Here is a 17,964-nt window from a genome sequence, read left to right on the forward strand (position 1 = left end):
TTTAACTTACGAGAGGGTGATCGGATCTTAATGAGTTTTGATATTTAGAAGGACCTCGTGACTCAGAGGTCTTATTTTAAATCCCGACCGGCATTAAGCCTCTGATTTTCCTTTTGAAGCAATCTATTGATTCTTAGAATTTTGCTAGAGCTCATACCATATGAGCACTTGGCTCTTCTGACTTCATCACAAGTGCCATATGAGCTCTTAATATGTTCATTGAAAAAAAAAAAGTTTTTGATATTTTTGTTGAATTTTGAAAACCTTTTGCCCCTCTCCTATAATTTTGGGAATTGGATCTCCAAATTTTGAAAACCTTTTGCCCCTCTCCTATAATCTTGGGAATTGACACCCTTCTAATAAATTTTAATAACATAAGCAAATAATGTTGATTAGAAATTGAAATTTAGTAATAAAACGGTGGTAAAAGTACTTCTATTTTTCTACATTTGCCAAGATTTTGAACCTCAGTATTTCAATATTAACCTCAAATATGCTACAAACGACTTCAGAAGGCAAACTTCATTGAGAATCAAACATTATTGTATTAATAATTATTAGCGTTTGCTGATAATGGGTTTCTATTGTGAATTAAGCCTTATTTGCGTAATATTTACTTCGTCTGTTTTGAGTATGGTGTTCTTTATTGCAATATTAGCCTCATATTTGTTGCCATTAAAACTTTTCTCTCAAGACTGTGATTATAAACGTGGTTTAACCTGGCATTGTTTGTGAAAATTGTACTTAATGTATTTTGAGTTAACCATTATATGTCAAAATTTGCCCAGATCTTGTAATATAAACTTCAATCTTAATGGCTTCTAAAACTAATATTACTGCTAATAAATCACTACAGCATCCAGCTGCCTGAGGCTTGACAGCAAATATATGCTTTGAAATATGCCCTTCGGGGGTTCTGATTTCAGTAATTTGAGGCTTATTTAAATAATATTTAATCATTTTGGATCCCTCCTATGCAATCCCTGATTGGTCGTGATTCGAAAGTATTTCAAATTTCTGTAAAATCAGAAAGAGTGGGCAATTTGGTATGGGGAATGGGCTGGAGGGATTAACTTTTAGTACGCGAATATTGCCAATTGAAAATGCATGCGTAACTCAGATTCGGGAAAAATTGTCATTTTTAAAATATGCTCTCGATTTCTCTTACATTATTTATGAGATTTATAGGTCAATATAAGCTTCAGATTTCCTTATAAAACATAACTTAGCCACCAGGCTCCTTATAAATAGGAAATTCATAAATATCTATAAGGTCATTTTCTTGGAAATCAAACGCTACTTGTGAAATATTTACTTTTAAGGTTTCTGATTTCAATGAGTCATACTGCCATCTTAAAGATTTTAAACGATTAACGTTAAATAACTAAGAAGTGTACCCAAGAGTCGTTAAGTGGTTACAAACTGAAATTGGTACTGTTTTATCATAGGCTGAAAGTGCTACTGAGAGAAGAGGGCATTTGGAGGAAGACCATCCACTCCTATCATACAAAGTACAAATTGTCCCTAGGTTCTAATTTCGGCAAGGTGTGGCATCTCCACCGTTCCTGAAATACGTAGCCTCCATAGTTCGTTTTTATTTTTGGCCGTCTGTATGGCAAAATTAGTCTCATATAATAGGGAAATTTTTGACTTCATGCAATTGATGTTATCTATGTAAGTCAGTACTTTTGTCATATTAGTAGAGTATGACTTGCACATACAGTATTTAAAGTTGCTGACTCATTTGATTGTACAAAATTGCAAAATCAGAATGACAAGCATTTTCATTTCGCAGAGTCATTCTTACTGTCCACGCAGCACTTGACGTTACTAACCTTTTCTTATTTGCAACATTTTGAAATCATTTGTCAGGATGAGTCGACATTTTTTTCTGGTTATTCTTGGTCCATTTCTAGGTGTCTTCTTTCTTTCCATTGTGATATAAAAAAGGATTCCATAAAATTTATTTCAGTTTAGTCTTGAGTTTTGACTTAAGTAGACATATGTTGAAACTTGTATAGCCGTGCACAGGTATCAGTTTCATTTATAAGTAATATATCTTGCTAAAATTACTTTTTAATTAGTTCTTTAAGCGGAAGGTACAATAAAAGTGTTTGGATAATTCAATTCCTTTCATTAGTAATATTTAAGAATAATCAGGATCTGGCTAAAACTGCTTTTAGTGTATACATTTACGTCCTCTCATAGCCATGGAAATGAAGGGGGAGGATGCAAACTTTTTATCAGTTCTTTTCAATGAAAACGCAATAAATTTAATTTTCAAAATCTAGAAGGAGGTGGGTATTCATGGTTTAATTTTGAACAAAAATAAAAAACGTTGTCTACAAAATCCAGTTGGAATCTCTCCCCTCCTTCATTGACACCACTGGCTATCTTGGCCCTCTGTTTGAAGAAATTCAAATTGGCTTATACCTGCTAATGATAATGTAGTTAGCTAAATCTTTTTCACAGACTTGGGTAAAATATTGATTTAATGTTTTGTCTCTTTGGATGATTAACATATTCTCCTTTCATAAACTGATTAACAAACACAAATTAATTCAAAGCCATTTTCAGATAGTTGACAAATGAAGCTACTAAGTTATAATATTTTAAGCAACTTACCTTTTTTCAAGACCTTTCCTTGGAAATCAAGGTTTTCAAAAATTAAAAGAAATATTTTCTTTAAAAGCGGTTTCAGTTAAGTTCAGTTCAGTTCATTCGGGTTTATTAAAAAAAAATTATAACAGTCATAACATACTTAATCTCTCATCTCTATGCAAAAAGTTTCGAGTAGAACAAAACTGAATATTGAACTTTTAACATTCAAAGCAGAAATTTTAGTCATAGAAAAAAAAGTTTTTCTGGAGATTGGGTTGCATAGAGATAGCACACAGAAACCGGTAGGACTTTCTTTTACCTAAAGTTGCGCTGTAAAAAATGTTAAAATGGTTGAAGTTTGGTTATTTTTTTTTAAAGGGCAAAGCTTGTCTGGACAAAATTTCGCAAGAAAACTAATACTGCCATGGTTGCACACAGTTGATGATTAGCGATCCTGCTTCTCCCCGCGGAAAACCAGAAATAAATAAAAACTAGTTTAATACGGAACAAACTGAAAACAAGCTTTGTATGTCAGTACTTGGCAGAAGTACATCCTTAGCTTAGGTCCCAGTAGAAGCAATATTTTCTTGCAATGGTTATTTAGTTGCTTGGTGAAGGGAGAATTCCAGTTTTTCAGGCAAATAGGCCATTTTGCTGCAATCTTTCTACACAACACTATTAGCTGTGTAAGTTTTTATTGAGGTTTTTTAGAAAATGCACTAAAGAGACCCCTTTTCCTCCAAGATTAATCAGATTTGGAGATTTGTCAGTTTATTGCTTGTTGATTCAGGAATTTGCTAGCATTTCTTTTTGGTATGGTTTTGGGACTCGTTATGTTTTACCTTTTTTTGCTGGGAATTCTTTGGATCAATCATGGAGGAGAAAGGATCTCTCATGGTCTATATTTCGCAGATTTTTGACGAAGTAGGGAAAGGTCGTGTCGACTTTAAGTAAATCTAGAGATCTGGATTTAATTAATATTTGAATTAAAGAAAGAATGCGTGGATAATTTATATATTGTAATTTACCTCCCCCCCCACCCTTTGATATATCAATCGCCTACTAAATAACTCTCTGGATACGCTCGTGAGCGGAACCTACATCTGAAACGATGTTCTTTATTTGTAGATTTTTGTCATGCTTTATATATATGTTTTGTTTCAAAATGACCAATATTTTAAATTGTATAAACCCATATGGCACTTCTATGTTTAATAATTGAAATTCTATAGCATCATTTTATCTTAATCATTACCGGAATCTTGCGTAAAATTGAAGCAATTTGTGCGAGAAGATTTTTATTTCTTATTGACCTTGACAGTGTTCGTATTTTCTATAATTTGGTTTTCTTTCCAGGTCAATGTTTTTTTTTTTGCTTTATGACTTCCTTTCTTTTTAGCAGACAAAACACTATCAGTGCGGGAAGGACGTACAAAATGAAGCAGCATGCTAATAATAAAGGAATACGGCTTAAAAACTGGTCCACTGGTGAAGTCCTTTATGATACACTGCATTCGACAAGTAACGTCAAGGTAAGCTTTTTATTTTAACTTGTGTCATAAGCAGTGTGTACACTCTTTAGGTTTCTGACCCAGGTGTTGGTTTTTCTTCTTTTTGGTATACCTTGGCTTAAGACTCCTCCCTCCCCCCTAGGGATTGACAATAATTTTGCAAAAATCTTCCTGATTCTACTTACAGAACAGAGAAAAATAAGAAATTCTTTTTTAAAAGAGCATAAGCAGTGATTACTAATCCACGCGATTATTATTATTTAGCCTCATTTAAAGGCCTTAATAAGTAATAAAATTATTCTGACCTTCCTGCTTTCTACTCATTTCTTGGTATGTGTTGTAGTGACAACATTGTTCTTGATCTGTAATGAAACTGTTTTTCTGTGTCCACTCGGAGATGATCAGCTTAGCATGAGCGAGATAAATGGTATCTATGCAGGTATATTTTGTTTAAACATTTGGTGTGTTGAGGTGATTAGGCTAGGTATTTGATATAATGGGTCCTGGATGGCATGCTTTCCATAATTATCCGTTGCTGTTTCCATAATTTTGTTACTAAAATACTATATTTTCATCATATTTTAGCAGGCACGTACGCAGGAATTTTTTTTTTTTTTGGGGGGGGGGGCCAAAACCTTCGAAACAGCAGATATAAATTAGCACTTTTTTTATTTAGTAATGCAAAAAGCAAGTATATCGGAAAATACAGATTAGCTTTAATCTGTAGTATTGTAGCGGATGGAGGGAAGAAGACTGAAGCCTCAAAAGTACGTTTTAGGCTCAGGTTATGTTCATAGCGATTTAGAACCAGTGATTGATCTATTATATCCCACTGAAAGGGAAATTTTAGGGTTAACAGTGCAATATGGGTGCTGTGGGGGGTAGTTCTTCTATTGCAAAAACGTAGATTTTAATGAAAAATGATAGTTTCCAAAATTGATTCATTAATAGCTGTACTTTATCCTGAAAAGGGGGGATAAACGCCCTAATATCAAGGATAATTCTATTTTGCTGTGGAAAGCAAACTCTCTTTACAAAAAAAAATAACAGTACAATCGCTAATTACTTCAAAGAGGGGAAAAAGTTAGACAGAAAATGGATTAATAATTGGGCAGTGACTTGACCGGATAATTACATGCTGTAAAATCCCCCAAAAAAGGCTTCACTCATGTATCTAGATTCTTAATCAATGTCCCATTTTTGCTAGAAATCCCAAAAAACCATGGGGAAATTATACATTTCACAAAATTTCAGGGGGGGGGGGGCGGGCCCGAAGCCCCCTCCCTGCGTATGTGCCAGTATTTTAGTATATTTCGTTATGATTAACCTAGCCACACTTCTGTGTGGTTTTGTGATTTGGTTTCTGTGATTTTGTTAATGTTTTAGGAAGTTAGTTAGCTATTCTAGGCTTAACCCAGAATTAAGGTTAACCAAGAATTAAGAACAAGAGGGTAAAGGAGGGTTTTCTTTTTTTTTTGTATTTTGACAATTTAAACCTTTGATTTTTTTGTAAAACCCCATCTCTAGAAAAAATTCCTAGTTATATAATAGCTCTTAATTCAAAAATTCTGCTTGGAAGGTACTTGTAGGGGTCAGCAAGAAGTTCTAAGAGTTGAAACACATTTTCAAAATCCTGGGCAAGCATTATTGTACTATAAACTTTACTCGTTGACTTTATTACCATTTGTGCATGACAAGCTAAGAAATAAAATAGGCGTACTTTGCGACGATTGAATCCCCTAGCACATCTGGAGAAAATGCTCTCATTTGAGCTTTTTACATTTTGACCCTTTGTCAAGCTGTTGCAAAAACAGAAGGTGAAGATTTAACTACCGGTCTATTATGTCTAAATCAGTTCATTCATTGAAGTGAAATCTCTGTCCCTCAATATTGCAGTTACAGCATCATTATAAAAAAAAGTGATGGTATTTACCCAAAACAAAGAATAACGCACTGTGACTATTGGCAGATTGGTGATCTTGGATGTACATAAATAACATTATCCCTATCCAAGATTTTCTAGGTTTATTTATTACTGAATCATCAATATTTAAAAACTGTTCAAATTTTACATTATATGTTGAAGACATTGGAAAAATTTTGGACCCTCAATTGGCGCTTGCCAACGCAGTCATGATGAAAAAGTGTTCTGCACAAGGGTCATTCCATAAGTAACGAGACAATTCGCTGTAACTCGTAGACGATTTATTTAATCAATTCAAAACTTTCGAAACCTTTCAACATTGTCTCCGGCAACATTTATGTACCCGTTCCATCGCTATTCTAATTTATGCATCTTTCTTGCATGAAATTCTTTGTATTGATCTTGAAGCCACTTATGCATCTGATTTAACTTTTTAATTGGATCGGAAATGTTTTTTGTGACCAAAGCCTCTTTATGGGGTATAAACAAAGAATGTCTGAAAGGCAAGGTTAGAATAGTATGGGTATTTGGAGCGACCTTCCTCCCCAGTTTTAAATAATTTCTTGGTTTAGTAGTACCACATGTGGAGACATATTGCTATGAAGAAAAAATTACACTTTCAGTCAAGAATCCACGACATATGTTTAAATGACAGGTTTTATGTCATGCTTACAGTATTCCGGAGTTCAAAGGAACCTACCTTTTGTGACTGTCCTAAAAATAAACGAGTCAGTAATAATTAGTGTTACAGCTATATGCTCACAAAAAGTAAGCCTTTATATTCGAACGAAACGTCGTGGACTCTTGACTAGGAGGTGTGACCATTCTCCATGAAAATGTTTTCCCACATGTGTCACACACTAAATCCAAAAACAGTTCAAAACTGGGATGAGAGACCCTTCCAAATCATCCCTACTGCCCTGACTTTGCCAACACATGCTTCCAACACAATAAAGTTCTGAATATTTTGTTTTAGAAAAAGAAAAATTTGTACCAATTTTGAGCGGATTGTATCAATTGACGAATGATAGATGGACTTATCTGTCAATAAATGATCTGAAATAATTTTTATATAAATCTAAAAAGGGCTTATGCCAGATTTGCCTCTCACTCTCTCGGACTATCTGTCTTGGCTTTTTCTACAATTAGCCATGACTTGATACGCACAACTACTTAATTTTGATTTAAGTCTGCCCCTGAAATGTTTGTCTGACTCGTAAAACCGAAACAAAAATAGATATAAACAGATTTTTATGCGTTTTTTGATGTTTTTTTTTGTGCATACATCCGAATGTGGATTTTTTCTTTTTTATTAGTTAATTATATTCTTTATTTATTCAATATTTATTTCTTTTATAGGCTTTGAATTGCCGTTCAACAATATGTACAGCAAATCATATGAACACCATTAAAGAAGTGAAACCCATTAGGACTGGAGACGCAGTTTTGGACGATGCTAAAAAGTTTATTGACGAGTTTTATGCTTCCATTGAAAAGTGAGTTTCTTTTTCTTTTTCGCAATGTAAATCATGTGTCATCTTTATACATGAAGATGACACATCTTTATAACTGAAAATATGCACAGGCTCAACCTTAGAAGGGACTAGATTGTTGGAAAGGATGAAGTTGAAAGTGTGAGCACTTTCTCCCTATTTTGTAGATATTCTAAGGGGGATCTGCCTTCTTTTTGCAGGTATGGCATATGAAATTCAGTTCCAGCCATAAGCTAGTTCAGGGTATTATTATTTTGTATCACTTCAAACTTTATTTCACTGGTGATGGTGAAAAAGATTGTATTTTTGGGTGCATAACCTTTTTCTCGTGAGTTAAACTTGATATTTCCGACTTTCGGCCCTTGTTGATGTAACTTTAACTTCATGCATGAATTTTGACACTACTTTATAATATCCTACGTTTGCTTACGTATTCATAGACTAAATGAGCCAATTATATAATAGATTAATCTTTATTTTTGCTAATGCATAAATTACTATTTTATAATTCCATGTGCATCGTTTTCTGCATAAGTAAATTTTTAATGTTTTTGGTGTTGGAAGAATCTGTATAATATATATAGTAGGAATAATAATTATACATGGTAAATTTTATTTTTTCATGTTGCCATATACCATCTTTCCATTTATATTCTTAAACCTTGTACATGATTTTGACGTCACGTTATAACGTCGTACATTCACTTAATTACAGACAAAATTAGCCAATTATAAAATAGGATCCTTGTTTTTCTTAATGCTAAGATTAATCTTTTATAATCTAATTTACATCGGCTTCTATATGCGTAAATAATGTTTTCAGTGTACGAAAATCTACACAGTATAAACATATTAGAACTAGTAGTTGAACCTGGCGAACTTTTTTTTATGTTGTTGTATGTCATTTTGTCATGCGTAATCTTAGATATAGTACCGTATGCCTAGCACGAGTTCTTCAATGAAACTGTTGAGCATTTAAAAGATCATTTTGAGCATTGGGGCTCTGTATGAGGGATCGGCAGTTTTTCTAATACAAGCCACACATCACGAACCATAAAAAACCATTGGGAACAGAGCAATATCAATCATAAATATGACATTTTCTCTGCTATAAAACTTGGAACTATCGGTGGCTTGGAGATATTGTCTGTGATTTGGTAACTTGATAAACTATAACTCTGATTTTAACTTCCTAGGTCTATAGTTTCCACAGACCTCGAGTTTGCATGTGAGAGTGTACGTATGTCCACGCTCGTCCAACTCTCAGGTTGTAGTGGATTAAAAAGAATTTTCCAGAGAGGTAGGGGGGTCGAAATGCGAAAAAGAGTATTTTTAGGCTACTATATTGTGACATTCAGGGCGTGGGGGAAGCAGAGGTTTTGAGACTTCGAACCATTGTTACGGGGAGGCACCCTACCCCCCTTTTTTTCTATTTAATGATTTTTTTTTTTGGTCCAAAAATGAGAGAAAGTAACTTTAGGAGAAACTTTAAGATATGGATATGAACTGTCTAATTGACTTGTGTTACATGTGCTGTAGGACATTTTATTAGCTATTAATCAAGCGTTGTTGATTGCAAACTATCTTTTGCTAGGCTGTAAACGCTCGGAGTTGTGCTTCCCACTTGGTGGTTTCTTTCACAAACGTTTGTGAGCTGTGGAATGTAGATGTTAATGATGTGCATAGTTTTTTTTCTTCACCCTCATATTCTCTATTTCCTATTACCTTAGCTTAGCGGGTTGTTCTTCTTCATCATGTGGCATATAAGCCAAACAAAACACTACACGTCTATAACCAATTAGTCTATAACCCTCATATTCTCTATTTCCTATTACCTTAGCTTAGCGGGTTGTTCTTCTTCATCATGTGTCATATAAGCCAAACAAAACACTACACGTCTATAACCAATTAGGTTTTTCAGAATTATTGTGACTACATCTATTGAACTTTACTTGGATAGTTTTCAATTATTAGTCTGGGCGCCAGGAAAATGTGAAACATACCTTGACGGGATGGGACAAGTATGATAATTAGACCCCCCCCCCCCTCCTGCTAAGCCGACCATGCTGATTCGAAAATTATCAAGGGCACTTGCTTGCAATGGGTGAAACACTCCAAAACTTGATATTTTATTATACTTTTGGTGTTTCATGCAAGAAAATGCATTTTCTGCGAAGTTTGAGGTGCAGTTTTCCGCTCAAGTACGAGATAGAAATGCCTAGAGGCCATAGAATGTCTTCATAGCAAACTAACACGATTAGTTAAAAAAATGGCAGCAATAATGCAGGTAAAGAAACTAAACAAAGTCAGAATTAACACTATTTATTTATTTTTCACTTTCCCAAATTCATAATGTTTTTTTCTTAGTATCCCTCCATTTCAAGTCGCGCACAATTATTCCTCGTCTGAATCAGCCTCGGCCTCGCAGCACTTCCCACAACAAGAGCACAAAATATCGCAACTTCTGTCTGCGCATGGACATTTTTATCCACAAGATTTACACTTGGAATATGGCGAAGTTTTCTGAATAGTGGATGGCCAAGCCGTAAGGGTTGATTTAATGTGTACTATGCATCTGTTCTTCATCTCCCGTCCAAAAATAAGCGAAGAAAGATACGAGGGGCGAGGCATAAGGACCTGCAGCATAATGGGCCATTGGTAAATGCACCGTTTCGCATGTAAGGCAAAGAAGCCGTCGGTTTGAAGCAGGTTCTTCAGCGTTTTCCGGCGAAGGGAACAAGTGAAAGGAAGTCATTCAAACCCGAAAATTCCTGTAGGTTTCTGTGTGAAGCGATCAAAATCTCACAATACAGCTTCATAATATCTTCCTCAGGCTCAACTACTCGGTCGATTTCTTCCAAAATCATTTGAGCAAGAGCAGATATTCGAGGTAACCACGGCACGACTGCTCTAAGGATCGTCTTCTTTTCTTTGAAGAAAATGAAGCTCAAAATATCACAACCGGTGAAACAGTGCAAAAACGCAATTGAATTCACTATAGGCGGTGGGAGTCTATCTTGAAGTTTAGTGATTGAAATGACTTTGTCCTGCAAACAAACCAACCCATTAGGAGTGGTCTTATAAGACCCCGTCCTGGTACAGAACCCCGTGTGAAGAGTGACACGGATATCTGCTTCTTCATGTATGCTCCTCAGTTCAATGGCAAATCTCTCGCAGTTGACAGTCTGGATACCTGGAAGCAGGTCAACTACTTCAGTTCTATCTGCAAATCCTCCTCTTTGGTACTCTGGAAAACATGCATTCGATAAGCTTTACTTTACTTTGATTAATTTTACTTTAATTTCAACTTTAGTTTTAATTTTTTTTCAATTTAAATTTTAATATAGTTTTAACTTTGTTTACTTGAAGTTTTACTTTCTTAACTCACTTTAATTGCTTTACTTTAAAGCTTTGCTTTAATTACCCACAATTGTATTTGTCAATAATATGTCTGCTCACAATTTGGTTAATTTGGAATTTAGGACCTTCATGAGATAGCTAAGAAATAAAAATACCATTCAATTCAGAGTTCAATACTATATCTAAATATTAACGATCATTTCCTCTTGAAATTCCTTGAAGAAATTTAGTATAAAGTTGGAGATTGTTAGTTGACCCTGTAGTGAAGGATACAGAGGCCCTGCTAATAGAACCCGAATTTACAGTAAAAAGTTATTTGTTTGTATCCTATTTCTACTAGACAGTATCTGATTATTGACTGAATGATCATTGCCCAATTAAGCGAATAATATTCAATAAAAAAACAAGTTGTTATTATCAGGGGAACCTAAACTGTACCTATACCAAATTTAGAAGATATATCACTGATGGGACTCCGTACATCCTCTAGATTCTATTAATCAGTCTTTCGGGGGAGACGAAGGGATTTGGGGTCAGGCTATAGGGTTGTGGGTGGGGTGGCCTAGACCCCAAATTCCCAGAAAGCTGAAGATTAAAACGAAATCAGGCTTTCCAAATTCTGGTAACTGAAAATTCCAGAATTTTCTGAATTATGTGAAATGATTATTGTATTCAGATAAAGGATTAAATTATGAATCACATGGTCTGTTTATTTCATATCTATCTCATTATGGCCTGACTGGATGCAATCCATGTAGTGGATAGGAAAATCCTTTCCACTGAGGTTCATGACCAACTTTGTGTCAGTTCTGATTCCTGGTGAGCAAGTGCCAAAAATACAGCTATTGGTTTGCCAGTCATAATGGTTTGGACATGGATCAAGAGAGCAAAAGAAAACTGACATTATATGGGCCTTAAGCATAGAGAATTCTAATTTCAGGTTCAGAGGAATACCCTTTCACTCAAGACTTTTTGGATAATAGAAAAATTACTCAATGAGACCAAGTGATGACATGCAAAAAAGGCCTTACTCACAAGTAACATCATATGCTATGCAACCTCCACTTAATTAACCAAAAACTATCGCCAGGAACTTCTTTCTCCACTTCTGTTGTATTGACTCGGTCTTGATACTAAAGCAACAGCAGTCAAAACAAAACCAATCTTGCTTTTTTCTTCTAAAGAACACCGGAAAATGACGTGTGAAACCGCCGTTTGCGGCTTTTGCTCGCTAGATAACGATTTTCGGGAAATCTGAAGTTCAGATCCAAATTTAAAAGACTTCCCCCTTGTTTTAAAGGGTAGTTTTTGTTTTCGGTATCAGCATTTTTTTAGGTTATGTTTTGGTATGTGTTTCATAATAACCCCATTCCGTCGTGCACCCTTCTTGAAATAAGCGTGATAGCCAAGCGTGGCGTCCTGACTATATCTTCATTTTTGGAATAATAAATGCATGCTCTTGGAGTGGTAATTAGCCCATAATGGAGATGGAGTTCTGCCTCTCTGATCTTCTGTATAATTTTTCTGGTGATGGTACATGGCTCCTATACCGTTGCTATACATGTCCGCGCCTCTCCCAGCAACTTTCCAAGATTATAGGTGGCTTCTTGAAAATGATGCAGATTAGCCTCCAAAATTCTAGTCCTTTGGCATATATGCTGGCATCATTATAAAATATGTTTTGAAGCTCCCTCAAAAAGATGTTTTAACAGTGTTAAAACCTCATTCCAAATGGGAGACGGTAGTCCCGCTCCTGTATTTTCCCAGTCAGATCTTCATCAGTTGCCAAATGTTGTTCGATTTGTTTTCCTTCTTTAATGTGAGTCTTTCTTAGGCCAATTTCTCCTTGAGAAATGAAACTGATTTTATGCCACCAACACCCTCGACAGCTTCTCCAGTTATCCTACTTTTGCATAGTCGATGGAGAAATGTCTCATCAGGGTTATGTATCCTAGGGCTAAGGCTAAGCATCTCTCTCCTGAGTTATTCACCTCCTCCTTGACCGACGATGCCATCTTTGCATCTTTCCTTGGTTATATTCCTTATAAAAGGGTCAAAAGTTTTTGGAATTATAAATGCATGCTCTTGGAGTGGTAATTATGACCGTCAGCACAGGTCATAATATCGCACTTGCGACTGGGCGGGTACATAAAACTCATTTATAGAAAAAAGCTGATATTGTAGCCATGACAACTGAAGATTTTATATCGAAGGTTAACTTGGGCGTCTGTTCATTCGCGTTATTATTATTTGGTATTATTTGTCTCTTATTTATAGTTTATCGTAGATGAGACACATTAACACTGACAATGCAATGTTTTATCAAACAAATCCTAATTCGTAAAATACCAATGAACAATAGTTGGGGTGGGATAACATACACGTTGCTTTAAGATTTTTTTTCACCCTCCTTGGAGGGGAGAGTGCTGTGAAAAAACCTCAATAAAGGAATTTCGGTCTCTCCCAAACGCAAAGTTTTCAGTCATCTGTATTCAAACATATCATATACCGAAAAAAAGATCCAATACTAAATCATTCCTAATAAATTTTATCTTTGCAATTTTTACGATATATCAAAAATCTTTACAATATTTGTGTTTTTTTTACCAATAAAACTGATTTGTTTAATCTTGAAGAAATTTTCATGTCGCCCCAGAAATGACTTAATATATTCAAGGGACTAAGATCAAACAATTCTTGGAAGCAAACTGTAGTTAAGGAGTGACGCGGCTCAATAGTAACAGAAAGTCTAAAAAACGGAATTTTGATACCGATAGATACATCAAAAGAATTAAATTTGTATGCTCATTTCAAATATGTAAGTTTCATCAAGTTTGGTCTTACCCATAAAAAGTTACGAGCCTTAGAAAATTTACCTCATTTTCGAAAAAAGGAGAAAGACCCCCTTTAAAAGCCATAGAATCTTAATACAAATCACACCGTCAGATTCACCGTATCAGACACCCCTGCTAAAGTATTTTTCTTTTTACTTTCAAAAGAGCTATTTATTCTAATTAAACGGCCTTTGTGATTCAGGGGTCATTCTTAAACAGTTGGAACAAAATTCCAATTTTATTGTAAAGAACGAGGTATTGACGAGGGTGAACCTCTTCATATGCGTAATAATTTTTGTTCGTTTTAAGTTTTAATGTTGCTACTTACTTTCAGTTGATGAAACTTGTTTTTTTATGTAATGATAATCTGGGACCATTGGTTCGAGATGATTACCAATGGGAAGACAAAAAAAAATAAAAATATAAAAACACTTCTGTGTCCATGTACACAAAACGTAATTTTGTATTTTACACAATAGAACTTGAAGTATCTACTTGCCCTTTTGTTGGTGTTTTTCGCTTTTTCTGAAGATCAGGTAAATTTTTTCAGGCTCTTGAGTTTTTTGGGTAACCTGAAACTTGATGAATATTGCATATTTAGGATCACTAAAAAAATCAAAATTTTTCTACGTATGTACCACTGTCAAAACTACTATTTTCGAGTCTCGGTTACTATTAGCATGCGCTCCATATTCACTTACTGTTCGTTGCCACGAACTTTTTGAAATCAGCACCTTTTTTTTTTTTTACAATATTTGCATTCTCCAGTGAATGATTGACCACACGAATGAACAAAGTGCATTCCAATAAAATACATAAGAAAAGGATTTCTTAGGATTTTATAAACATGAAAGAATGAAAGTCCTAAAAAAACCTAATGTAAACTTTTCTAAGGAAAATTGTTTTGGCCCTATTATGGTTTCGGTACTGCTATTATCATGGACACATATTTTACTGTTGGGTTTTTAATTTTCAAATTATTTTTTCTTACGTCCAATAGTCTGACGCCCAGCTGTGTCAAACATTCCACCAATATGTAATCTGTTATGCAGTAAAAACCAGTCACATCTATCTCGCTAAATTTTTGCCTTTTATTTTAATTTGATACTTACCACTCTACCAGAGGTGGTTTTAGCGGGACAGATGAGGCACTTGCCCCGGGCGAAAAAATTTTGGGGGGTGTAAACTTTCAAATGAATGATATAAGAGTTACAAAGATTTTGCGATTTTAAAAATTTCATTTTAATTGAAATAAAGTAAAGGGCGCGGTTGGCAGTGGACATAAAGAAATTGAATCCGAAATTTTTATTTGCCCATGTAAAGTAAGAAAAGTCAGATTTAAATAAATAAAAATTTCGTTGATCAATTTTGTTGCTAATAAGTAGCAATTTTGTTAGAATTTGTGCTGCAAGGTTTTGGAGAAAGGGAGAATTCTAATCAGGGTTTTTCCCCAGGCGCAAGAGGGGCCAGGACTGCCACTACAATTATTGATCGCGTTCGAATATATTAGAGTGAACAAAGACGTTCAGAATTATCTTTTATTTATGTTATTGCAAAGAATGCAATTTTGATGAAAAATAGGGTGTGATTTTCGTAACTTTAATAAATAAAATTTACAACTTTTTTTTGACATGTTTTAATTCACAAAAAGATACATAGTAGTAAATCTAAATATGTGTGAACAGTGGGCAAATTGCTTAACCTGTGACCCTTTTATAAGAGCTATGTGGGGTCTTGTTATCCCCAAAGGTATATCTATAGGGGACTAAGGTATAGAAATGATTTCATTGTTAGAAAACAAAACTTTTTTGAATTTTACACCCATCTAGGATTTATTTTTATCTTAAAAGGATAGGATTAAGGGCTGGCTGGCGTCATTACTGATCTGCTATGTGGGTGTCTATGCGTGAGTTGGCTGTTTGTTGAGGATTTTAAACATACTTTTTTACATTTAGGTATTTTAGCTAGCTTCCAGGTCCCCCTCACTTACTTTGAAGCGAGTATCACCTGCTCAGCCGAAAGGGGGGTCATGAAGGGGCTACCTTCACTCATTGTCGCCAGGTTTTGCTAAAACTACCATTATCAGCTAAAATTGTGCATGGCATGTACATTCACGTCTCTTTTACAGGAATATCAATCGATGAAAATGAAGGGGGGATTGTAAAGTTTTTTTTCTATTTTGTTAGAATATACAGAAAAAATAGTATCTATCAAAGTCTAGGGTGGAGGTAAGACGCTATTGTTTTATTAATTTCTTGCTTAAAATAACAAAAACTGTGTTTTCAGAATCTATTGGGTAATCGCCTCTCCCATTTTATTGACTCCACTGGCTGTTGTAAGTTAATCTCTTCAGAAGAAATAACTCCTTTTGATTTAACTTTTTGTCCGTTCAAATGATCAACATCTTCTCCTTTCATAGGCTTGTTAACAAACACAAATTATTTTAAAACCGTTTTCAAATAGTTGATAAATTAAGCGACTAAGCTACAATACATTAAGCTAATTTCCTTTTTTCAAGACGTTTTGGTGGAGCTCAAGACCCCCCCCCCAAAAAAAAATAAAAAAAAATAAAAATAAATGTCTTCTTTCACATCTGATTTCGAGTAAAACACAAATGAACATAGGATTTGTGACATTCAAAGAAAAACATTAATTTATGTTCTTAAATAGAAACTTTCTGGAGATTGGGTGAAATAGAGGAAGCGCATTGGAGCCGGTAAGACTTTCGCCTGAAATTACGCTGTAAAAATGTTGAAGTTGTGCCCTTTGGTTGTTATTCTTTACAGCACAAATTTTGTCTGAACAAAATGTGTAAGGGAAATCATTACCGCCGTTTTTGCACAAGGAGGATCAGAGATCCTGACTATCTCCGTGGAATTCCATAAATGAATAAAAACTGAAATGAGAAATGAAAAAAGGGTTTGAGACTTGGAACCATTGTTTCAGGGAGGCACCCCTGCTCTTCTTTTCTGTCCAATGTTCGCAAGTATAGCGATGAATTACCCTAATTTCAAATCTTCTTTGTGTTGAAAAGTTGTCATTAGCAGATCGTTATTCAAATAATATATGGCTGTTTTGTGTACCTGACTGCTGCATGCACACCTCATACAAGCGATTGTTACCAAAAAGGATTGCAACAATTGCTATTCTCCTTCCACTGATTGCAATGAAACACTTTGATTGTAAATGCCTCCATGTCTAAATGAAATAAAAAGTTTAGAAGCAATTTAGTTTCTAGTTCTGTGAAAAATTGGGGTTTCGCCCTATATGTGATTTGCACCCACCCTATAGCTGGAAAGTCTTTAAGTATAGTGTTGTTAATTGAACTATTTTTGTGTAAGTTCTTGGCACCCTTTTTTGCAAATCTGATTTAATATTGAAGCTCCCAGGTTCTTATTTGGCACTCTAGTACAAAATAAGGTGAATACATCATAGATGACTAACTTTCAATCTAAGCCTATGCCTCCTTTGTAATTTAATTTAATTTAAAACGTGATATTTTGAATTTGTACTCGAATCTTTTCAAATGGTAAATTTTAAAAGTTTGCAAAGTAGCTGTTTGGGCCATTTTTGGTTATTTTTGCCTCTATTGACAACAGGAATTCTTGATAAGTATTGATGAATCTTAAAAAGAGGATAGTTTCAGGCTATATTGAAAAATATTTTTTTCTTTTTTTGAAGAGTCATGCTCTCCGAGCATTTACTTGTCGCTTAATAGATTTAATAGATTTGGAAATAACCGATAACTGATTTTTTTTATTCCCTGTTTTTCACGTCATTAACGTCAAATTACATACTTGTGATTTTTCCCATAAGAAAAAAAGAAGATACCATTTAAAAATACTGAAACTGTAATCACAATGAATATTGACTTATCTTCCTTGTCTACAATTTACTTATCTGTGGTGGCATTTCTACTCTTTGTGGGGGCTACTAAAATTCTTTGGTCTCATCATGCTAGATTTGGATCTGCTGAGCATCTAAACCGTTGGAGCGAAATTAAAACGCAGATCGAAGAATCAGATGGTTACATCATGAAAACTGAAGAATTGAAATATGGTGCTACAGTTGCCTGGAGGAATGCCCCACGTTGTCCTGGACGTATCCAATGGAAAAGGCTACAGGTACAATTCACAGTTTTAAACTTATTAATTTAAGATAAATAGACTTGCTTTGCGGAAGAACAGTTTAGTTTGTCCACATAGCTAGTCTTAAAGCCCAATTTAAAGCGTTTAATAGTT

The 17,964-nt window shown here is 34.7% G+C and overlaps 1 protein-coding gene across 1 annotated transcript in view; it reads left to right on the forward strand.

Moving 5' to 3' along the window:
• The first annotated feature begins 2,009 nt into the window (after window positions 1-2,009).
• The window catches only part of LOC136035391 (nitric oxide synthase, salivary gland-like), an 80,224-nt gene continuing 64,269 nt past the window's right edge, over window positions 2,010-17,964 (forward strand). The window contains exons 1-4 of the mRNA XM_065717169.1: window positions 2,010-2,031; window positions 4,001-4,133; window positions 7,396-7,532; window positions 17,685-17,847. Of these exons, the coding sequence (XP_065573241.1) occupies window positions 4,038-4,133; window positions 7,396-7,532; window positions 17,685-17,847 (396 nt within the window). The 5' untranslated portion in view covers window positions 2,010-2,031; window positions 4,001-4,037. The remainder of the gene's footprint in view (window positions 2,032-4,000; window positions 4,134-7,395; window positions 7,533-17,684; window positions 17,848-17,964) is intronic.

Source organism: Artemia franciscana, chromosome 14 (assembly GCF_032884065.1).
Source record: "Artemia franciscana chromosome 14, ASM3288406v1, whole genome shotgun sequence".
NCBI lineage: Eukaryota > Metazoa > Arthropoda > Branchiopoda > Anostraca > Artemiidae > Artemia > Artemia franciscana.